At 62.4% G+C, this 22,373-nt stretch overlaps 4 protein-coding genes and 1 pseudogene across 4 annotated transcripts; 3 read left to right on the forward strand and 2 right to left on the reverse strand.

Annotated features, from left to right (window-relative positions):
- The first annotated feature begins 2,112 nt into the window (after positions 1-2,112).
- On the forward strand, positions 2,113-6,538 carry LOC112442727 (BTB/POZ domain-containing protein 17-like; annotated as a pseudogene).
- LOC112442728 (kinesin-like protein KIF19) lies at positions 4,353-9,632 on the reverse strand. The gene is made up of 3 exons (XM_024981084.2): positions 5,967-9,632; positions 5,606-5,813; positions 4,353-5,351 (listed from the first exon to the last, which is right to left on the reverse strand). Exons 1-3 carry the CDS (start codon positions 6,255-6,257, stop codon positions 5,221-5,223), a joined length of 630 nt encoding a protein of 209 aa, XP_024836852.1. The 5' UTR covers positions 6,258-9,632; the 3' UTR covers positions 4,353-5,220.
- Positions 9,580-16,746, forward strand: LOC132343124 (BTB/POZ domain-containing protein 17-like; the record flags this gene model as incomplete). The annotated part of the gene is given in 2 exon segments (XM_059878636.1): positions 9,580-10,426; positions 10,429-16,746. Coding segments are annotated over 2 exon segments (1,359 nt in total), but the record flags the coding sequence as incomplete, so codon positions are not given.
- Positions 12,685-13,958, reverse strand: LOC112442729 (kinesin-like protein KIF19). Its single transcript, XM_024981088.2, has 3 exons — positions 13,431-13,958; positions 13,070-13,277; positions 12,685-12,815 (listed from the first exon to the last, which is right to left on the reverse strand). Exons 1-3 carry the CDS (start codon positions 13,719-13,721, stop codon positions 12,685-12,687), a joined length of 630 nt encoding a protein of 209 aa, XP_024836856.1. The 5' UTR covers positions 13,722-13,958.
- Positions 16,747-17,043: 297 nt separating the features above from the next.
- On the forward strand, positions 17,044-21,468 carry LOC112442726 (BTB/POZ domain-containing protein 17-like; the record flags this gene model as incomplete). The annotated part of the gene is given in 2 exon segments (XM_059878638.1): positions 17,044-17,890; positions 17,893-21,468. Coding segments are annotated over 2 exon segments (1,359 nt in total), but the record flags the coding sequence as incomplete, so codon positions are not given.
- Positions 21,469-22,373: the final 905 nt, after the last annotated feature.

Below are 22,373 nucleotides of genomic sequence, written 5' to 3' on the forward strand. Positions count from 1 at the left end.
CGAGGACCCCAAAGTCCTGGCTCCAGACCTGTGCCCCCCTCCCCTCTTTCCTGCTCCATCCTCCCTGGAAGCCAGGTCTGGGCTGGCATCTCTGAGACACAGCCTGGTGGCTCAGGCGGGCTGGATGGCTGGAAGTGGTCCTCAGCTCACCTTCAGTGCCGAGCAGAGGGAGGAAGCTTCCGTGCTGGTGCGGGGACTCGGAGTTCAGCATCTTGACGCTCTCTAGGTCAGACTCCTCCGGGGTCGGCACAGTTCCTGGGGGGCTAATCTTGGGCAAGGCGCTGTCCTGGGGAGAGGAAAGGAGGGAGAGGGGAGTCGGAAGACTTGGTCTCGGACTGAGTAAACAGCCTGGGTGACACAGGCACACAGAGTGTCTGGGGCTGTAATCTGGGCTGGGAGCCCCAGAAGACAGGGGGGCTTGTGTTCTGAGTCCCCAGGGGCCAGCCGTGGTCTGCTAGGCATCCCCAGGGGCACCGCCTGGTGGCCTGGGCTCCTGCGAGGGCATCTGGGGCCCTTAGTGATATCTCAGATGGCCAACCCTGACCTTCAGACCCTGGATGGGGACACGTGCGGGAGAAGAACACCACGGGAGGAGAGCTTGGCGAGGCTCTGTGTCGGATAAGGAGGAGGTGTCAGCTTTCTGGGGACCAGCCAGCCCGGTCCCGAGGCCAGCCTACTTGCTGGAAGGCGCCGCCTTGGGCATCAGCCCTGCCCCTAGCACAGGGGCGCATGGTGCGGCCCGGGCGCCCACCTGCAGGGCCCGAGAGGCCAGGCGGTCCATCATGGTGGCACGCTCCAGGTTGCCCTCCTCATGCTCCCGCAGGTACACTTCGTACAGCTCCTTCAGGTGCTGCGGCACGGCCAGGTTGCCGTCTAGGGTGGGGGAGCGGAGAGGCAGGGCTCAGTGCGCGCTCTCGGCCCTTAGCGGGTCGGACTCGCAGGGGTAGGTAGCGCGGGGACCCTACCCTGGATGAGCTGCCGCTGGGCGCGGATGATCTCCTCGCAGAGGCTGAGGCGCTGCTCCAGGCGGCGCAGGGCCTCGCGGCGGTGGCGGAGCGCGCCGTCGCGGAGCAGGGCTTGCGACTGCATCTCGGCCTTCTCCAGCTCCAGCTCGTGCACGCGGCAGAGCAGGCCGAGCGCCTCGCGCTGCTGCTCCGAGCTGACGCGCCGCGGCAGCGTCTCCTCCAGGCGGCGGCCCCGCGCGCGCAGCTCTCGGCACCGCTGCTCCAGCGCCAGCTGGGGAGCCGAGCGGGCCGTCAGCACCAGGTGGCTGATGAGGGGCCGCCCGCGCCCGCCGCTGAGCGGGTCCTCGCCCCTCCAAGCCCCCGGATGCTGTGCGGCCGGCTGAAGCCCCACTTCGAGGCCTGCTTTTCGAAGCTGTGTCTTGAACTCTGCACCCGGGGACTGCTCCTGAGTGACCCCTCTGTGCCCACTTATTGCAACCCATCCCTGAAACAGGCTCCGTGCAGTGCAGTCGCTCAGTTCTTTTCGACTCTTTGCGACCCCATGGACCGCAGCCCGCCAGGCTCCTTCTTCCATGGGATTCTCCAGGCGAGGACATTGGAGTGGGCTGCCATTTCTTTCTCCAAGGGATCTTCCCGACCCAGGGATGGAACCTCGGTCTCCCGCATTGGCGGGCGGACTCTTTACCATCTGAGCCACCAGGGAATCCAGGGAAATGAGCTCCGTGGACCAGCTCAACCGCAGCCCATCTCATGCCCTCTGGACTGGTGGACCCTGAAGCCCCCTGGTATGGCTATGCTCCAGAACAGAGAAGGGAGATCTGGAAAATCCTCATTAAAATGTTGGCTAACAGTTTTCTGAGTCTTTAATATGTGAAAGGATTTATTTACTCTTCTCATCAACCCCACTAGGGTTGACCACTCCCATTTTAAAGATGAGTTCTTGCCTGGAGAATCCCATGGACAGAGGAGGCTGGTGGGCTATAGTCCAGGGGGTAGCAAAGAGTCGGACCCAACTGAGCGACTGAGTCCACACACACAAAGCGTTAGTTCCTCACTGGTGTCTGACTCTGTGACCCGCCAGGCTCCTCTGTCCATGGGGTTCTCCAGGAAAGAATACTGGAGGGGGTAGCCATTTCCTACTCCAGGGGATCTTCCTGACCCAGGGACAGAACCTGCGTCTCCTGAATTGGCAGGCGGATGCTTCACCACTGAGCCACCTGTGCTCAATAAATGCTTGCTTATTTCCACGTCCCACGAGAAACCGGAAAGAAGAGGCGGTGAAGTAGGATGCGCGCGGGAAGGTCCTTCTGTTGGCTCCCTTAATGACGATACTGTCTGCCCAAGGCCGGGTATCCTCGGGACTCAGGAGGCAGCGCTGGATAGGGTAACCGCAGGCCGCCCTGACCGCGCTCCATCTCTGTACCTCTCTGGCAGGTACCTCTACTGCGGAGAGCTGACCGTGCTGCTGGCACAGGCCATCCCCCTGCACCAGCTGGCCACCAAGTACCGCGTGGCCTCCTTGCAGCGGGGCGTGGCCGACTATATGCGCGCGCACCTGGCGGGCGGCGCGGGCCCGGCGGTGGGCTGGTACCACTACGCGGTGAGCACCGGGGACGAGGCCCTGCGCCAGAGCTGCCTGCAGTTCCTGGCCTGGAACCTGTCGGCCGTGGCGGGGAGCGCCGAGTGGGGCGCCGTGAGCCCTGAGCTGCTGGCGCAGCTGCTTCCGCGCTCGGACCTCGTGCTGCAGGACGAGCTGGAGCTCTTCCAGGCGCTGGAGGCGTGGCTGGGCCGCGCGCGGCCGCCGCCGGCTGTGGCCGAGCGCGCGCTGCGCGCCATCCGTTACCCCATGATCCCTGCGGCGCGGCTGTTTCAGCCTCAGGCGTGCTCGGCCGCCCTGGCGCGCCACGGCCCGGCGGTGGCCGACCTGCTCCTTCAGGCCTACCAGTTCCACGCCACCTCGCCGCTGCACTATGCCAAGTTTTTCGACGTCAACGGTGCGCCATCCTGCCCCACAACTACCTCGCGCCTGCCTGCGGCGCCCCGTGGGTCATCAACAACCCGGCCCGCGACGATCGCAGCACCAGCTTCCAGACGCAGCTGGGCCCAAGCAGCCATGACTCGGGCCGCCGGGTCACCTGGAACGTGCTCTTCTCGCCACGCTGGCTGCCGGTAAGCCTGCGGCCTGTCTACACGGACGCCACGGGCACAGCGCTGCCCCTCGCACGCCCCCGAGGACGGCCGGCCCCGGCTGGTGGTCACGCCGGCCAGCAGCGGCGGCGACGCGGCGGGCGTGAGCTTCCAGAAGACCGTGCTGGTGGGGGCGCGCCACCACGGCCGCCTGCTGGTCCGCCACGCCTACAGCTTCCACCAGAGCAGCGAGGAGGCCGGTGACTTCCTGGCGCACACCGACCTGCAGCGGCGCAACTCCGAGTACCTGGTGGAGAATGCCCTGCATCTCCACCTCATTGTCAAGCCCGTCTATCACACCCTCATCCGGACCCCCAAGTAGCCAGGCGGGCCGGGGCGGGGAGCTCAGCATCCCTGAGGCCTCTGGATCAGGAAAATAAAGGCCCAGTAGAGATGGCGCAGAGGGACCGGGATTGGCATGGCCAGTGGAGGTGTCTGTCCTGGCCCGCTGGGGGACCAGGCGCTAGCAGCCTGAGAGCTGGGTGGATAGAAGCCAGGTCGTTGGTGGTAGACCAGATGCCTGGTTTCAGGAGTTGCTTTCTCACTGACCTGAAAGGAAGGTTCCTGGTGCTGTGTATGTGTGTGCTCAGCAGTGTTTCAGTCTTTGCCACCTCATGTACTGTATGTAGCCTGGCAGGCTCCTCTGCCCGTGGAACTTTTCAGGCAAGAATACTGGAGAGCAATGCCCTTTCCTCCTGTAGGGGATCTTCCCAACCCAGGAATCGAACCCGTGTCTCTTGCGTCTCCTGCATTGGCAAGTGGATTGTTTATCACCAGCACTACGTGGGAAGCCAGAGCTCTTGGTAGAATAAACCAGCGCTCGGAGCGGCAAGGGGGTGATTAAACCACCCAGTTCTGGGGGCAAAAACAGTCCAAGGAGGGCTCCACAGGTCAGGGACTCCCCATCGTTCATTACCTTTTCCCCAAGGGCCCCCGTCCCCACAGGGGACAGGGCAGGTAAAAGCATCGAGATGGTCAGGTGCACCTTGGGGGTGCTTTCTCACCTGAAACTGAGGGGCTCAGTTGAGCAGTTTCTGAGCCCTGGCTTCCTGGGGTGGGAGGGGTAAGCACAACCCTAAGTCTCTGACCTCTCCTGGGAGGGGGTCTGGGCAGAGACCTCAGAGTCCGGAGGAAAAACGCTTTCCCCCAGGAGTCTGTTGACTGGTGCTCTACAACCAGCCGGAGAAGAAGAGGGTGTGGTGGGAAGAGGGGACTTGGGTTGAATCTTAATCAGTGATGTGCTCGGTCGCTCAGCCGTGTCCGGCTCTTTGCAGCCCCGTGGACTGGAGCCCGCCAGTCCTCTACCCATGGGATTCCTCAGGCAAGAATCTGGAGTGGGTTTCCATTTCTTCCTCCAGGGGATCTTCCTGACCCAGGGATTGAACCCACATCTCTTGCATCTCCTGCATTGCAGGCAGGTTCTTTACCATTAGCACGACCCGGGGAAGGGAAGCCCAGTCTGTCAGGACCACCCCACCTTTCAGACAAGGTCTAGTTTCCGGAACAACCAACAAAACTCAAATGGGATTTTTATTGTTAACAAGCAGTTCTGAGGCAGGGGGAAGGTGGAAACGACTGCTGAGTAACAAAGCTAGATTCCTTTCCAGCCCCCAGCCACAGTAAGGGAAATGCCCGGCAGGCCCTTCCCCAGCCATCCAGCATGCCCTTGTCCCAGATGTGGGCCCAGGAGCCCTAATCCCATGAACAGTCCCTCCTTGCTCCACCCCCGCCCCACATTCCTCAGGCCAATCTGGTTGCAGATCTTAGAGAAGAGTTTTGGCAACAGGAGTCTGTGCCCAGGGAGCCCTGGGATCCAGGGCTGGGAAGCCAGGGAGCCCTGCCATCCAGGCCATGCCTCCTGGGCTCAGTTCCCCTTCCCGTTGGCACTGAAGGCACGGAAGTGTGGGGGCAGGCACCCCCATGGTTCCTGGGTCCCAGGGGCCCCAGCCTTCTGAGATCCCGAGCTCCTGACGCCAGGTCATCCCCATCTGCCCAGCCTCCGTCTCCCATTACTGCCACACCCCATCAAGCCTTGGCGGGCAGGAGGGCCGGTTCCGGGCAGGGCCCCTCAGTTGTGCCCTAAGCGTCCATTTTTGCCTTGAGTGCTTGTGCCATAGGGCAGGCGGGGCATCCGAGCAACCCGTTCGGAAACATCCCCTGGGTTGGAGGGGGCAGCGACAGGGGAGGTGTCCTCGGGGCCTGCAACGGGAAGGGCCAGGAGCTCTGCTTTAAGGCATGCCTCTCCATGCCCCTCTCGTCACCCACAGTGGCTCTGAACTCCCTAGGGGCACCTCCCCTCCAGAGGCCAGTCCCACTAATAGTCTTCAGGAACCCAGTTTCCAGCAAGGGGCAGCCATAGGGGCAGGGAGTTCAACCAGTCTCCTCCCTGGCCTGGCCAAGGGCTCCCCTCTCCCCATTGCTATCCCCGCCCCCCGACACTTGCTGGGACTCACCCAAGCTCTGGCACGGAGGGAGTTTGACCTTGGCCATAGGCAGCGTGGTCTTTCCCAGGGGTCTGATGGTAGGGGTCAGGTGTCCAACCACTGGCATCCTCTGTTCTTCGGTGTGATTCTCCACAGGCCGGGGTCCAGCAACGTGCATCTTGGGGCGGGACAGCTGTGTTGGCTGGAGAGCCAGATGAGCTGGGAGCTGCGTGGGGATCTGATACAAGGAGATGTTGGGTTCAGTTGGGGGACACTCCATGGAGAGTGGTGCACAGCTAGTGGTACCCTGGGGCCTCTGGAGGAGTCCAGCCTTCAGAACCCGGCAAGGAAGGGGCCCAGACACCCCCAGCTCCTGTCCCTCTAGGCTCACCCCTTGTCCTGTGACTTCAAAGGCCTGGGACCTCCGCTTCCTCTTTGCCTCCAGGGACTCCTCTCGTTTGTTTCTTGGGCTTTTCTTCTGGCCTTGCAGCGGGGGACAAGGGCCATCGCCATGACGCTCGACTGCCCGGGATGGCGCCTCGCCTGTGCTGCTGGATAGGCTGTCCTCGCTGGCGGTGTGCTGGAGGGTGGGGCTGGGCGGCCGCTTGCAGGCCAGCGGTCTCGGTGGCCACACGTCATCAGTCTCGCCCAGCGAGTGCAGGGACAGGCTGCTCTGCTTCATGGTGGGTGCCAGCAGTTGGCGCCCCTCGGCCCCCAGGGCCTGCGAGCGGTGCCGGGCAGCCTTCCCAGTGATGCTCTTGGTGTCGGCCGCGGTCTCCTTCCTCCCTGCGGCGGGACAGAGGGGCACCCACCCCAGGATCAAGGCCACATTCCGCCCCCCGCTCCTGCACCTCCAATACCCCCTTCTCTGCTGCAGCTCACCCCAACTTGCTTGCTGTTTGAGAAACTTTGGGCAAGTTTCTGAGCCTTCTTTTCATCTGTAAACTGACGATGGTAAAACCAGCCTCAGTGGGTTGGGAAGATTTTTTTTTTGACCATGACACACGGCATACAGGATCTTAGTTCCCTGACTGGGGATCGAACTTTCACCCACTGCAGTGAAGTGCTGAGTCTTAACCACTGGACTGCCAGGGAAGTCCCAGGTTCTGAAGATGGATTGCTGAGATATGAGGGTCACCTGTGGCCACAGGGTAGGGAGGATTCGGACTCTATTTGCTATTACAATTATTTCCGAGTGGGAAGTGGAGGGGGCGTGACCCCAAGTACCATGTGTTCCCCATTCTGGTTTCCAATTGTGTCCCCTGCTCTGTGTGGACAGAGCAGGTGGTTACTCTTCTCTGGGTACTGGTGCCTCTCTTTCTAGAACGATGCCTGGGTGTGTTCAGCAGAGGAGAGGGAAGGAAGGGGCTTCGGCTGGGTGCGCTGAGCTATTGAGATCATGCCAGGCTCAGGCTGATGGGGGGTGGGGGAGGCAGGGGACACACCTTTGTGGGACAAGGGGATCTCCGACAGATTCTCGATGCTTCCGGGGGAGGAGTTGATCTGGCCGTTCAGACCGACCTGAGTGGCAGCTTGTGAGATGAATGGGTTGGGAAGAGAAGCCATTGGACCCAGCAGGAACCCTATGTCCTCAGAGGGCTGTTTTGGAAAAGTTCCATCCCAACCACTGGGTGTCCCTCCCGGGTACTCCCACCCACATCCAGGGAACCGTGGGACCCACTGCTCACCTCCTGTGTCACCAGGGTGCCGGCCAGGATTGGGGGTGGGGTGGGCAGACAGGAGCCCTTCGCTTGCCAGGCCCGGGAGCTGGCCTTGAACAGGTGGTTGGCTTCACTGAGGTGGGCAGAGGAGGATGGGCAGCTGTTGCCCAGGCTGGTACCACGGGGGTCCCACTGCCACGCCTCCTTGAGAACTGTTGCATTGTGGGAACGAGGACCCCAAAGTCCTGGCTCCAGACCTGTGCCCCCCTCCCCTCTTTCCTGCTCCATCCTCCCTGGGAGGCCAGGTCTGGGCTGGCATCTCTGAGACACGGCCTGGTGGCTCAGGCGGGCTGGATGGCTGGAAGTGGTCCTCAGCTCACCTCTCAGTGCCGAGCAGAGGGAGGAAGCTTCCGTGCTGGTGCGGGGACTCGGAGTTCAGCATCTTGACGCTCTCTAGGTCAGACTCCTCCGGGGTCGGCACAGTTCCTGGGGGGCTCATCTTGGGCAAGGCGCTGTCCTGGGGAGAGGAAAGGAGGGAGAGGGGAGTCGGAAGACTTGGTCTCGGACTGAGTAAACAGCCTGGGTGACACAGGCACACAGAGTGTCTGGGGCTGTAATCTGGGCTGGGAGCCCCAGAAGACAGGGGGGCTTGTGTTCTGAGTCCCCAGGGGCCAGCCGTGGTCTGCTAGGCATCCCCAGGGGCACCGCCTGGTGGCCTGGGCTCCTGCGAGGGCATCTGGGGCCCTTAGTGATATCTCAGATGGCCAACCCTGACCTTCAGACCCTGGGTGGGGACACGTGCGGGAGAAGAACACCACGGGAGGAGAGCTTGGCGAGGCTCTGTGTCGGATAAGGAGGAGGTGTCAGCTTTCTGGGGACCAGCCAGCCCGGTCCCGAGGCCAGCCTACTTGCTGGAAGGCGCCGCCTTGGGCATCAGCCCTGCCCCTAGCACAGGGGCGCATGGTGCGGCCCGGGCGCCCACCTGCAGGGCCCGAGAGGCCAGGCGGTCCATCATGGTGGCACGCTCCAGGTTGCCCTCCTCATGCTCCCGCAGGTACACTTCGTACAGCTCCTTCAGGTGCTGCGGCACGGCCAGGTTGCCGTCTAGGGTGGGGGAGCGGAGAGGCAGGGCTCAGTGCGCGCTCTCGGGCCCTTAGCGGGTCGGACTCGCGGGGTAGGTAGCGCGGGGACCCTACCCTGGATGAGCTGCCGCTGGGCGCGGATGATCTCCTCGCAGAGGCTGAGGCGCTGCTCCAGGCAGCGCAGGGCCTCGCGGCGGTGGCGGAGCGCGCCGTCGCGGAGCAGGGCTTGCGACTGCATCTCGGCCTTCTCCAGCTCCAGCTCGTGCACGCGGCAGAGCAGGCCGAGCGCCTCGCGCTGCTGCTCCGAGCTGACGCGCCGCGGCAGCGTCTCCTCCAGGCGGCGGCCCCGCGCGCGCAGCTCTCGGCACCGCTGCTCCAGCGCCAGCTGGGGAGCCGAGCGGGCCGTCAGCACCAGGTGGCTGATGAGGGGCCGCCCGCGCCCGCCGCTGAGCGGGTCCTCGCCCCTCCAAGCCCCCGGATGCTGTGCGGCCGGCTGAAGCCCCAGTTCGAGGCCTGCTTTTCGAAGTAGTGTCTTGAACTCTGCACCCGGGGACTGCTCCTGAGTGACCCCTCTGTGCCCACTTATTGCAACCCATCCCTGAAACAGGCTCCGTGCAGTGCAGTCGCTCAGTTCTTTTCGACTCTTTGCGACCCCATGGACCGCAGCCCGCCAGGCTCCTTCTTCCATGGGATTCTCCAGGCGAGGACATTGGAGTGGGCTGCCATTTCTTTCTCCAAGGGATCTTCCCGACCCAGGGATCGAACCTCGGTCTCCCGCATTGGCGGGCGGACTCTTTACCATCTGAGCCACCAGGGAATCCAGGGAAATGAGCTCCGTGGACCAGCTCAACCGCAGCCCATCTCATGCCCTCTGGACTGGTGGACCCTGAAGCCCCCTGGTATGGCTATGCTCCAGAACAGAGAAGGGAGATCTGGAAAATCCTCATTAAAATGTTGGCTAACAGTTTTCTGAGTCTTTAATGTGTGAAAGGATTTATTTACTCTTCTCATCAACCCCACTAGGGTTGACCACTCCCATTTTAAAGATGAGTTCTTGCCTGGAGAATCCCATGGACAGAGGAGGCTGGTGGGCTATAGTCCAGGGGGTAGCAAAGAGTCGGACCCAACTGAGCGACTGAGTCCACACACACAAAGCGTTAGTTCCTCACTGGTGTCTGACTCTGTGACCCGCCAGGCTCCTCTGTCCATGGGGTTCTCCAGGAAAGAATACTGGAGGGGGTAGCCATTTCCTACTCCAGGGGATCTTCCTGACCCAGGGACAGAACCTGCGTCTCCTGAATTGGCAGGCGGATGCTTCACCACTGAGCCACCTGTGCTCAATAAATGCTTGCTTATTTCCACGTCCCACGAGAAACCGGAAAGAAGAGGCGGTGAAGTAGGATGCGCGCGGGAAGGTCCTTCTGTTGGCTCCCTTAATGACGATACTGTCTGCCCAAGGCCGGGTATCCTCGGGACTCAGGAGGCAGCGCTGGATAGGGTAACCGCTGGCCTCCCTGACCGCGCTCCATCTCTGTACCTCTCTGGCAGGTACCTCTACTGCGGAGAGCTGACCGTGCTGCTGGCACAGGCCATCCCCCTGCACCAGCTGGCCACCAAGTACCGCGTGGCCTCCTTGCAGCGGGGCGTGGCCGACTATATGCGCGCGCACCTGGCGGGCGGCGCGGGCCCGGCGGTGGGCTGGTACCACTACGCGGTGAGCACCGGGGACGAGGCCCTGCGCCAGAGCTGCCTGCAGTTCCTGGCCTGGAACCTGTCGGCCGTGGCGGGGAGCGCCGAGTGGGGCGCCGTGAGCCCTGAGCTGCTGGCGCAGCTGCTTCCGCGCTCGGACCTCGTGCTGCAGGACGAGCTGGAGCTCTTCCAGGCGCTGGAGGCGTGGCTGGGCCGCGCGCGGCCGCCGCCGGCTGTGGCCGAGCGCGCGCTGCGCGCCATCCGTTACCCCACGATCCCTGCGGCGCAGCTGTTTCAGCTTCAGGCGCGCTCGGCCGCCCTGGCGCGCCACAGCCCGGCGGTGGCCGACCTGCTCCTTCAGGCCTACCAGTTCCACGCCGCCTCGCCGCTGCACTACGCCAAGTTTTTCGACGTCAACGGTGCGCCATCCTGCCCCACAACTACCTCGCGCCTGCCTGCGGCGCCCCGTGGGTCATCAACAACCCGGCCCGCGACGATCGCAGCACCAGCTTCCAGACGCAGCTGGGCCCAAGCGGCCACGACTCGGGCCGCCGGGTCACCTGGAACGTGCTCTTCTCGCCACGCTGGCTGCCGGTAAGCCTGCGACCTGTCTACGCGGACGCCACGGGCACAGCGCTGCCCCTCGCACGCCCCGAGGACGGCCGGCCCCGGCTGGTGGTCACGCCGGCCAGCAGCGGCGGCGACGCGGCGGGCGTGAGCTTCCAGAAGACCGTGCTGGTGGGGGCGCGCCACCACGGCCGCCTGCTGGTCCGCCACGCCTACAGCTTCCACCAGAGCAGCGAGGAGGCCGGTGACTTCCTGGCGCACACCGACCTGCAGCGGCGCAACTCCGAGTACCTGGTGGAGAATGCCCTGCATCTCCACCTCATTGTCAAGCCCGTCTATCACACCCTCATCCGGACCCCCAAGTAGCCAGGCGGGCCGGGGCGGGGAGCTCAGCATCCCTGAGGCCTCTGGATCAGGAAAATAAAGGCCCAGTAGAGATGGCGCAGAGGGACCGGGATTGGCATGGCCAGTGGAGGTGTCTGTCCTGGCCCGCTGGGGGACCAGGCCCTAGCAGCCTGAGAGCTGGGTGGATAGAAGCCAGGTGGTGGGTGGTAGACCAGATGCCTGGTTTCAGCAGCTGCTTTCTCACTGACCTGAAAGGAAGGTTCCTGGTGCTGTGTATGTGTGTGCTCAGCGGTGTTTCAGTCTTTGCCACCTCGTGTACTGTAGCCTGGCAGGCTCCTCTGCCCGTGGAACTTTTCAGGCAAGAATAACTGGAGGGCAATGCCCTTTCCTCCTGCAGGGGAATCTTCCCAACCCAGGAATCGAACCCATGTCTCTTGCGTCTCCTGCATTGGCAAGTGGATTGTTTATCACCAGCACTACGTGGGAAGCCAGAGCTCTTGGTAGAATAAACCAGCGCTCGGAGCGGCAAGGGGGTGATTAAACCACCCAGTTCTGGGGGCAAAAACAGTCCAAGGAGGGCTCCACAGGTCAGGGACTCCCCATCGTTCATTACCTTTTCCCCAAGGGCCCCCGTCCCCACAGGGGACAGGGCAGGTAAAAGCATCGAGATGGTCAGGTGCACCTTGGGGGTGCTTTCTCACCTGAAACTGAGGGGCTCAGTTGAGCAGTTTCTGAGCCCTGGCTTCCTGGGGTGGGAGGGGTAAGCACAACCCTAAGTCTCTGACCTCTCCTGGGAGGGGGTCTGGGCAGAGACCTCAGAGTCCGGAGGAAAAACGCTTTCCCCCAGGAGTCTGTTGACTGGTGCTCTACAACCAGCCGGAGAAGAAGAGGGTGTGGTGGGAAGAGGGGACTTGGGTTGAATCTTAATCAGTGATGTGCTCGGTCGCTCAGCCGTGTCCGGCTCTTTGCAGCCCCGTGGACTGGAGCCCGCCAGTCCTCTACCCATGGGATTCCTCAGGCAAGAATCTGGAGTGGGTTTCCATTTCTTCCTCCAGGGGATCTTCCTGACCCAGGGATTGAACCCACATCTCTTGCATCTCCTGCATTGCAGGCAGGTTCTTTACCATTAGCACGACCCGGGGAAGGGAAGCCCAGTCTGTCAGGACCACCCCACCTTTCAGACAAGGTCTAGTTTCCGGAACAACCAACAAAACTCAAATGGGATTTTTATTGTTAACAAGCAGTTCTGAGGCAGGGGGAAGGTGGAAACGACTGCTGAGTAACAAAGCTAGATTCCTTTCCAGCCCCCAGCCACAGTAAGGGAAATGCCCGGCAGGCCCTTCCCCAGCCATCCAGCATGCCCTTGTCCCAGATGTGGGCCCAGGAGCCCTAATCCCATGAACAGTCCCTCCTTGCTCCACCCCCGCCCCACATTCCTCAGGCCAATCTGGTTGCAGATCTTAGAGAAGAGTTTTGGCAACAGGAGTCTGTGCCCAGGGAGCCCTGGGATCCAGGGCTGGGAAGCCAGGGAGCCCTGCCATCCAGGCCATGCCTCCTGGGCTCAGTTCCCCTTCCCGTTGGCACTGAAGGCACGGAAGTGTGGGGGCAGGCACCCCCATGGTTCCTGGGTCCCAGGGGCCCCAGCCTTCTGAGATCCCGAGCTCCTGATGCCAGGTCATCCCCATCTGCCCAGCCTCCGTCTCCCATTACTGCCACACCCCATCAAGCCTTGGCGGGCAGGAGGGCCGGTTCCGGGCAGGGCCCCTCAGTTGTGCCCTAAGCGTCCATTTTTGCCTTGAGTGCTTGTGCCATAGGGCAGGCGGGGCATCCGAGCAACCCGTTCGGAAACATCCCCTGGGTTGGAGGGGGCAGCGACAGGGGAGGTGTCCTCGGGGCCTGCAACGGGAAGGGCCAGGAGCTCTGCTTTAAGGCATGCCTCTCCATGCCCCTCTCGTCACCCACAGTGGCTCTGAACTCCCTAGGGGCACCTCCCCTCCAGAGGCCAGTCCCACTAATAGTCTTCAGGAACCCAGTTTCCAGCAAGGGGCAGCCATAGGGGCAGGGAGTTCAACCAGTCTCCTCCCTGGCCTGGCCAAGGGCTCCCCTCTCCCCATTGCTATCCCCGCCCCCCGACACTTGCTGGGACTCACCCAAGCTCTGGCACGGAGGGAGTTTGACCTTGGCCATAGGCAGCGTGGTCTTTCCCAGGGGTCTGATGGTAGGGGTCAGGTGTCCAACCACTGGCATCCTCTGTTCTTCGGTGTGATTCTCCACAGGCCGGGGTCCAGCAACGTGCATCTTGGGGCGGGACAGCTGTGTTGGCTGGAGAGCCAGATGAGCTGGGAGCTGCGTGGGGATCTGATACAAGGAGATGTTGGGTTCAGTTGGGGGACACTCCATGGAGAGTGGTGCACAGCTAGTGGTACCCTGGGGCCTCTGGAGGAGTCCAGCCTTCAGAACCCGGCAAGGAAGGGGCCCAGACACCCCCAGCTCCTGTCCCTCTAGGCTCACCCCTTGTCCTGTGACTTCAAAGGCCTGGGACCTCCGCTTCCTCTTTGCCTCCAGGGACTCCTCTCGTTTGTTTCTTGGGCTTTTCTTCTGGCCTTGCAGCGGGGGACAAGGGCCATCGCCATGACGCTCGACTGCCCGGGATGGCGCCTCGCCTGTGCTGCTGGATAGGCTGTCCTCGCTGGCGGTGTGCTGGAGGGTGGGGCTGGGCGGCCGCTTGCAGGCCAGCGGTCTCGGTGGCCACACGTCATCAGTCTCGCCCAGCGAGTGCAGGGACAGGCTGCTCTGCTTCATGGTGGGTGCCAGCAGTTGGCGCCCCTCGGCCCCCAGGGCCTGCGAGCGGTGCCGGGCAGCCTTCCCAGTGATGCTCTTGGTGTCGGCCGCGGTCTCCTTCCTCCCTGCGGCGGGACAGAGGGGCACCCACCCCAGGATCAAGGCCACATTCCGCCCCCCGCTCCTGCACCTCCAATACCCCCTTCTCTGCTGCAGCTCACCCCAACTTGCTTGCTGTTTGAGAAACTTTGGGCAAGTTTCTGAGCCTTCTTTTCATCTGTAAACTGACGATGGTAAAACCAGCCTCAGTGGGTTGGGAAGATTTTTTTTTTGACCATGACACACGGCATACAGGATCTTAGTTCCCTGACTGGGGATCGAACTTTCACCCACTGCAGTGAAGTGCTGAGTCTTAACCACTGGACTGCCAGGGAAGTCCCAGGTTCTGAAGATGGATTGCTGAGATATGAGGGTCACCTGTGGCCACAGGGTAGGGAGGATTCGGACTCTATTTGCTATTACAATTATTTCCGAGTGGGAAGTGGAGGGGGCGTGACCCCAAGTACCATGTGTTCCCCATTCTGGTTTCCAATTGTGTCCCCTGCTCTGTGTGGACAGAGCAGGTGGTTACTCTTCTCTGGGTACTGGTGCCTCTCTTTCTAGAACGATGCCTGGGTGTGTTCAGCAGAGGAGAGGGAAGGAAGGGGCTTCGGCTGGGTGCGCTGAGCTATTGAGATCATGCCAGGCTCAGGCTGATGGGGGGTGGGGGAGGCAGGGGACACACCTTTGTGGGACAAGGGGATCTCCGACAGATTCTCGATGCTTCCGGGGGAGGAGTTGATCTGGCCGTTCAGACCGACCTGAGTGGCAGCTTGTGAGATGAATGGGTTGGGAAGAGAAGCCATTGGACCCAGCAGGAACCCTATGTCCTCAGAGGGCTGTTTTGGAAAAGTTCCATCCCAACCACTGGGTGTCCCTCCCGGGTACTCCCACCCACATCCAGGGAACCGTGGGACCCACTGCTCACCTCCTGTGTCACCAGGGTGCCGGCCAGGATTGGGGGTGGGGTGGGCAGACAGGAGCCCTTCGCTTGCCAGGCCCGGGAGCTGGCCTTGAACAGGTGGTTGGCTTCACTGAGGTGGGCAGAGGAGGATGGGCAGCTGTTGCCCAGGCTGGTACCACGGGGGTCCCACTGCCACGCCTCCTTGAGAACTGTTGCATTGTGGGAACGAGGACCCCAAAGTCCTGGCTCCAGACCTGTGCCCCCCTCCCCTCTTTCCTGCTCCATCCTCCCTGGGAGGCCAGGTCTGGGCTGGCATCTCTGAGACACGGCCTGGTGGCTCAGGCGGGCTGGATGGCTGGAAGTGGTCCTCAGCTCACCTCTCAGTGCCGAGCAGAGGGAGGAAGCTTCCGTGCTGGTGCGGGGACTCGGAGTTCAGCATCTTGACGCTCTCTAGGTCAGACTCCTCCGGGGTCGGCACAGTTCCTGGGGGGCTCATCTTGGGCAAGGCGCTGTCCTGGGGAGAGGAAAGGAGGGAGAGGGGAGTCGGAAGACTTGGTCTCGGACTGAGTAAACAGCCTGGGTGACACAGGCACACAGAGTGTCTGGGGCTGTAATCTGGGCTGGGAGCCCCAGAAGACAGGGGGGCTTGTGTTCTGAGTCCCCAGGGGCCAGCCGTGGTCTGCTAGGCATCCCCAGGGGCACCGCCTGGTGGCCTGGGCTCCTGGGAGGGCATCTGGGGCCCTTAGTGATATCTCAGATGGCCAACCCTGACCTTCAGACCCTGGATGGGGACACGTGCGGGAGAAGAACACCACGGGAGGAGAGCTTGGCGAGGCTCTGTGTCGGATAAGGAGGAGGTGTCAGCTTTCTGGGGACCAGCCAGCCCGGTCCCGAGGCCAGCCTACTTGCTGGAAGGCGCCGCCTTGGGCATCAGCCCTGCCCCTAGCACAGGGGCGCATGGTGCGGCCCGGGCGCCCACCTGCAGGGCCCGAGAGGCCAGGCGGTCCATCATGGTGGCACGCTCCAGGTTGCCCTCCTCATGCTCCCGCAGGTACACTTCGTACAGCTCCTTCAGGTGCTGCGGCACGGCCAGGTTGCCGTCTAGGGTGGGGGAGCGGAGAGGCAGGGCTCAGTGCGCGCTCTCGGGCCCTTAGCGGGTCGGACTCGCAGGGTAGGTAGCGCGGGGACCCTACCCTGGATGAGCTGCCGCTGGGCGCGGATGATCTCCTCGCAGAGGCTGAGGCGCTGCTCCAGGCGGCGCAGGGCCTCGCGGCGGTGGCGGAGCGCGCCGTCGCGGAGCAGGGCTTGCGACTGCATCTCGGCCTTCTCCAGCTCCAGCTCGTGCACGCGGCAGAGCAGGCCGAGCGCCTCGCGCTGCTGCTCCGAGCTGACGCGCCGCGGCAGCGTCTCCTCCAGGCGGCGGCCCCGCGCGCGCAGCTCTCGGCACCGCTGCTCCAGCGCCAGCTGGGGAGCCGAGCGGGCCGTCAGCACCAGGTGGCTGATGAGGGGCCGCCCGCGCCCGCCGCTGAGCGGGTCCTCGCCCCTCCAAGCCCCCGGATGCTGTGCGGCCGGCTGAAGCCCCACTTCGAGGCCTGCTTTTCGAAGCTGTGTCTTGAACTCTGCACCCGGGGACTGCTCCTGAGTGACCCCTCTGTGCCCACTTATTGCAACCCATCCCTGAAACAGGCTCCGTGCAGTGCAGTCGCTCAGTTCTTTTCGACTCTTTGCGACCCCATGGACCGCAGCCCGCCAGGCTCCTTCTTCCATGGGATTCTCCAGGCGAGGACATTGGAGTGGGCTGCCATTTCTTTCTCCAAGGGATCTTCCCGACCCAGGGATGGAACCTCGGTCTCCCGCATTGGCGGGCGGACTCTTTACCATCTGAGCCACCAGGGAATCCAGGGAAATGAGCTCCGTGGACCAGCTCAACCGCAGCCCATCTCATGCCCTCTGGACTGGTGGACCCTGAAGCCCCCTGGTATGGCTATGCTCCAGAACAGAGAAGGGAGATCTGGAAAATCCTCATTAAAATGTTGGCTAACAGTTTTCTGAGTCTTTAATATGTGAAAGGATTTATTTACTCTTCTCATCAACCCCACTAGGGTTGACCACTCCCATTTTAAAGATGAGTTCTTGCCTGGAGAATCCCATGGACAGAGGAGGCTGGTGGGCTATAGTCCAGGGGGTAGCAAAGAGTCGGACCCAACTGAGCGACTGAGTCCACACACACAAAGCGTTAGTTCCTCACTGGTGTCTGACTCTGTGACCCGCCAGGCTCCTCTGTCCATGGGGTTCTCCAGGAAAGAATACTGGAGGGGGTAGCCATTTCCTACTCCAGGGGATCTTCCTGACCCAGGGACAGAACCTGCGTCTCCTGAATTGGCAGGCGGATGCTTCACCACTGAGCCACCTGTGCTCAATAAATGCTTGCTTATTTCCACGTCCCACGAGAAACCGGAAAGAAGAGGCGGTGAAGTAGGATGCGCGCGGGAAGGTCCTTCTGTTGGCTCCCTTAATGACGATACTGTCTGCCCAAGGCCGGGTATCCTCGGGACTCAGGAGGCAGCGCTGGATAGGGTAACCGCAGGCCGCCCTGACCGCGCTCCATCTCTGTACCTCTCTGGCAGGTACCTCTACTGCGGAGAGCTGACCGTGCTGCTGGCACAGGCCATCCCCCTGCACCAGCTGGCCACCAAGTACCGCGTGGCCTCCTTGCAGCGGGGCGTGGCCGACTATATGCGCGCGCACCTGGCGGGCGGCGCGGGCCCGGCGGTGGGCTGGTACCACTACGCGGTGAGCACCGGGGACGAGGCCCTGCGCCAGAGCTGCCTGCAGTTCCTGGCCTGGAACCTGTCGGCCGTGGCGGGGAGCGCCGAGTGGGGCGCCGTGAGCCCTGAGCTGCTGGCGCAGCTGCTTCCGCGCTCGGACCTCGTGCTGCAGGACGAGCTGGAGCTCTTCCAGGCGCTGGAGGCGTGGCTGGGCCGCGCGCGGCCGCCGCCGGCTGTGGCCGAGCGCGCGCTGCGCGCCATCCGTTACCCCATGATCCCTGCGGCGCGGCTGTTTCAGCCTCAGGCGTGCTCGGCCGCCCTGGCGCGCCACGGCCCGGCGGTGGCCGACCTGCTCCTTCAGGCCTACCAGTTCCACGCCACCTCGCCGCTGCACTATGCCAAGTTTTTCGACGTCAACGGTGCGCCATCCTGCCCCACAACTACCTCGCGCCTGCCTGCGGCGCCCCGTGGGTCATCAACAACCCGGCCCGCGACGATCGCAGCACCAGCTTCCAGACGCAGCTGGGCCCAAGCAGCCATGACTCGGGCCGCCGGGTCACCTGGAACGTGCTCTTCTCGCCACGCTGGCTGCCGGTAAGCCTGCGGCCTGTCTACACGGACGCCACGGGCACAGCGCTGCCCCTCGCACGCCCCGAGGACGGCCGGCCCCGGCTGGTGGTCACGCCGGCCAGCAGCGGCGGCGACGCGGCGGGCGTGAGCTTCCAGAAGACCGTGCTGGTGGGGGCGCGCCACCACGGCCGCCTGCTGGTCCGCCACGCCTACAGCTTCCACCAGAGCAGCGAGGAGGCCGGTGACTTCCTGGCGCACACCGACCTGCAGCGGCGCAACTCCGAGTACCTGGTGGAGAATGCCCTGCATCTCCACCTCATTGTCAAGCCCGTCTATCACACCCTCATCCGGACCCCCAAGTAGCCAGGCGGGCCGGGGCGGGGAGCTCAGCATCCCTGAGGCCTCTGGATCAGGAAAATAAAGGCCCAGTAGAGATGGCGCAGAGGGACCGGGATTGGCATGGCCAGTGGAGGTGTCTGTCCTGGCCCGCTGGGGGACCAGGCGCTAGCAGCCTGAGAGCTGGGTGGATAGAAGCCAGGTCGTTGGTGGTAGACCAGATGCCTGGTTTCAGGAGTTGCTTTCTCACTGACCTGAAAGGAAGGTTCCTGGTGCTGTGTATGTGTGTGCTCAGCAGTGTTTCAGTCTTTGCCACCTCATGTACTGTATGTAGCCTGGCAGGCTCCTCTGCCCGTGGAACTTTTCAGGCAAGAATACTGGAGAGCAATGCCCTTTCCTCCTGTAGGGGATCTTCCCAACCCAGGAATCGAACCCGTGTCTCTTGCGTCTCCTGCATTGGCAAGTGGATTGTTTATCACCAGCACTACGTGGGAAGCCAGAGCTCTTGGTAGAATAAACCAGCGCTCGGAGCGGCAAGGGGGTGATTAAACCACCCAGTTCTGGGGGCAAAAACAGTCCAAGGAGGGCTCCACAGGTCAGGGACTCCCCATCGTTCATTACCTTTTCCCCAAGGGCCCCCGTCCCCACAGGGGACAGGGCAGGTAAAAGCATCGAGATGGTCAGGTGCACCTTGGGGGTGCTTTCTCACCTGAAACTGAGGGGCTCAGTTGAGCAGTTTCTGAGCCCTGGCTTCCTGGGGTGGGAGGGGTAAGCACAACCCTAAGTCTCTGACCTCTCCTGGGAGGGGGTCTGGGCAGAGACCTCAGAGTCCGGAGGAAAAACGCTTTCCCCCAGGAGTCTGTTGACTGGTGCTCTACAACCAGCCGGAGAAGAAGAGGGTGTGGTGGGAAGAGGGGACTTGGGTTGAATCTTAATCAGTGATGTGCTCGGTCGCTCAGCCGTGTCCGGCTCTTTGCAGCCCCGTGGACTGGAGCCCGCCAGTCCTCTACCCATGGGATTCCTCAGGCAAGAATCTGGAGTGGGTTTCCATTTCTTCCTCCAGGGGATCTTCCTGACCCAGGGATTGAACCCACATCTCTTGCATCTCCTGCATTGCAGGCAGGTTCTTTACCATTAGCACGACCCGGGGAAGGGAAGCCCAGTCTGTCAGGACCACCCCACCTTTCAGACAAGGTCTAGTTTCCGGAACAACCAACAAAACTCAAATGGGATTTTTATTGTTAACAAGCAGTTCTGAGGCAGGGGGAAGGTGGAAACGACTGCTGAGTAACAAAGCTAGATTCCTTTCCAGCCCCCAGCCACAGTAAGGGAAATGCCCGGCAGGCCCTTCCCCAGCCATCCAGCATGCCCTTGTCCCAGATGTGGGCCCAGGAGCCCTAATCCCATGAACAGTCCCTCCTTGCTCCACCCCCGCCCCACATTCCTCAGGCCAATCTGGTTGCAGATCTTAGAGAAGAGTTTTGGCAACAGGAGTCTGTGCCCAGGGAGCCCTGGGATCCAGGGCTGGGAAGCCAGGGAGCCCTGCCATCCAGGCCATGCCTCCTGGGCTCAGTTCCCCTTCCCGTTGGCACTGAAGGCACGGAAGTGTGGGGGCAGGCACCCCCATGGTTCCTGGGTCCCAGGGGCCCCAGCCTTCTGAGATCCCGAGCTCCTGACGCCAGGTCATCCCCATCTGCCCAGCCTCCGTCTCCCATTACTGCCACACCCCATCAAGCCTTGGCGGGCAGGAGGGCCGGTTCCGGGCAGGGCCCCTCAGTTGTGCCCTAAGCGTCCATTTTTGCCTTGAGTGCTTGTGCCATAGGGCAGGCGGGGCATCCGAGCAACCCGTTCGGAAACATCCCCTGGGTTGGAGGGGGCAGCGACAGGGGAGGTGTCCTCGGGGCCTGCAACGGGAAGGGCCAGGAGCTCTGCTTTAAGGCATGCCTCTCCATGCCCCTCTCGTCACCCACAGTGGCTCTGAACTCCCTAGGGGCACCTCCCCTCCAGAGGCCAGTCCCACTAATAGTCTTCAGGAACCCAGTTTCCAGCAAGGGGCAGCCATAGGGGCAGGGAGTTCAACCAGTCTCCTCCCTGGCCTGGCCAAGGGCTCCCCTCTCCCCATTGCTATCCCCGCCCCCCGACACTTGCTGGGACTCACCCAAGCTCTGGCACGGAGGGAGTTTGACCTTGGCCATAGGCAGCGTGGTCTTTCCCAGGGGTCTGATGGTAGGGGTCAGGTGTCCAACCACTGGCATCCTCTGTTCTTCGGTGTGATTCTCCACAGGCCGGGGTCCAGCAACGTGCATCTTGGGGCGGGACAGCTGTGTTGGCTGGAGAGCCAGATGAGCTGGGAGCTGCGTGGGGATCTGATACAAGGAGATGTTGGGTTCAGTTGGGGGACACTCCATGGAGAGTGGTGCACAGCTAGTGGTACCCTGGGGCCTCTGGAGGAGTCCAGCCTTCAGAACCCGGCAAGGAAGGGGCCCAGACACCCCCAGCTCCTGTCCCTCTAGGCTCACCCCTTGTCCTGTGACTTCAAAGGCCTGGGACCTCCGCTTCCTCTTTGCCTCCAGGGACTCCTCTCGTTTGTTTCTTGGGCTTTTCTTCTGGCCTTGCAGCGGGGGACAAGGGCCATCGCCATGACGCTCGACTGCCCGGGATGGCGCCTCGCCTGTGCTGCTGGATAGGCTGTCCTCGCTGGCGGTGTGCTGGAGGGTGGGGCTGGGCGGCCGCTTGCAGGCCAGCGGTCTCGGTGGCCACACGTCATCAGTCTCGCCCAGCGAGTGCAGGGACAGGCTGCTCTGCTTCATGGTGGGTGCCAGCAGTTGGCGCCCCTCGGCCCCCAGGGCCTGCGAGCGGTGCCGGGCAGCCTTCCCAGTGATGCTCTTGGTGTCGGCCGCGGTCTCCTTCCTCCCTGCGGCGGGACAGAGGGGCACCCACCCCAGGATCAAGGCCACATTCCGCCCCCCGCTCCTGCACCTCCAATACCCCCTTCTCTGCTGCAGCTCACCCCAACTTGCTTGCTGTTTGAGAAACTTTGGGCAAGTTTCTGAGCCTTCTTTTCATCTGTAAACTGACGATGGTAAAACCAGCCTCAGTGGGTTGGGAAGATTTTTTTTTGACCATGACACACGGCATACAGGATCTTAGTTCCCTGACTGGGGATCGAACTTTCACCCACTGCAGTGAAGTGCTGAGTCTTAACCACTGGACTGCCAGGGAAGTCCCAGGTTCTGAAGATGGATTGCTGAGATATGAGGGTCACCTGTGGCCACAGGGTAGGGAGGATTCGGACTCTATTTGCTATTACAATTATTTCCGAGTGGGAAGTGGAGGGGGCGTGACCCCAAGTACCATGTGTTCCCCATTCTGGTTTCCAATTGTGTCCCCTGCTCTGTGTGGACAGAGCAGGTGGTTACTCTTCTCTGGGTACTGGTGCCTCTCTTTCTAGAACGATGCCTGGGTGTGTTCAGCAGAGGAGAGGGAAGGAAGGGGCTTCGGCTGGGTGCGCTGAGCTATTGAGATCATGCCAGGCTCAGGCTGATGGGGGGTGGGGGAGGCAGGGGACACACCTTTGTGGGACAAGGGGATCTCCGACAGATTCTCGATGCTTCCGGGGGAGGAGTTGATCTGGCCGTTCAGACCGACCTGAGTGGCAGCTTGTGAGATGAATGGGTTGGGAAGAGAAGCCATTGGACCCAGCAGGAACCCTATGTCCTCAGAGGGCTGTTTTGGAAAAGTTCCATCCCAACCACTGGGTGTCCCTCCCGGGTACTCCCACCCACATCCAGGGAACCGTGGGACCCACTGCTCACCTCCTGTGTCACCAGGGTGCCGGCCAGGATTGGGGGTGGGGTGGGCAGACAGGAGCCCTTCGCTTGCCAGGCCCGGGAGCTGGCCTTGAACAGGTGGTTGGCTTCACTGAGGTGGGCAGAGGAGGATGGGCAGCTGTTGCCCAGGCTGGTACCACGGGGGTCCCACTGCCACGCCTCCTTG

The sequence above is a fragment of the Bos taurus genome, chromosome 19 (assembly GCF_002263795.3).
Source record: "Bos taurus isolate L1 Dominette 01449 registration number 42190680 breed Hereford chromosome 19, ARS-UCD2.0, whole genome shotgun sequence".
Lineage (NCBI taxonomy): Eukaryota > Metazoa > Chordata > Mammalia > Artiodactyla > Bovidae > Bos > Bos taurus.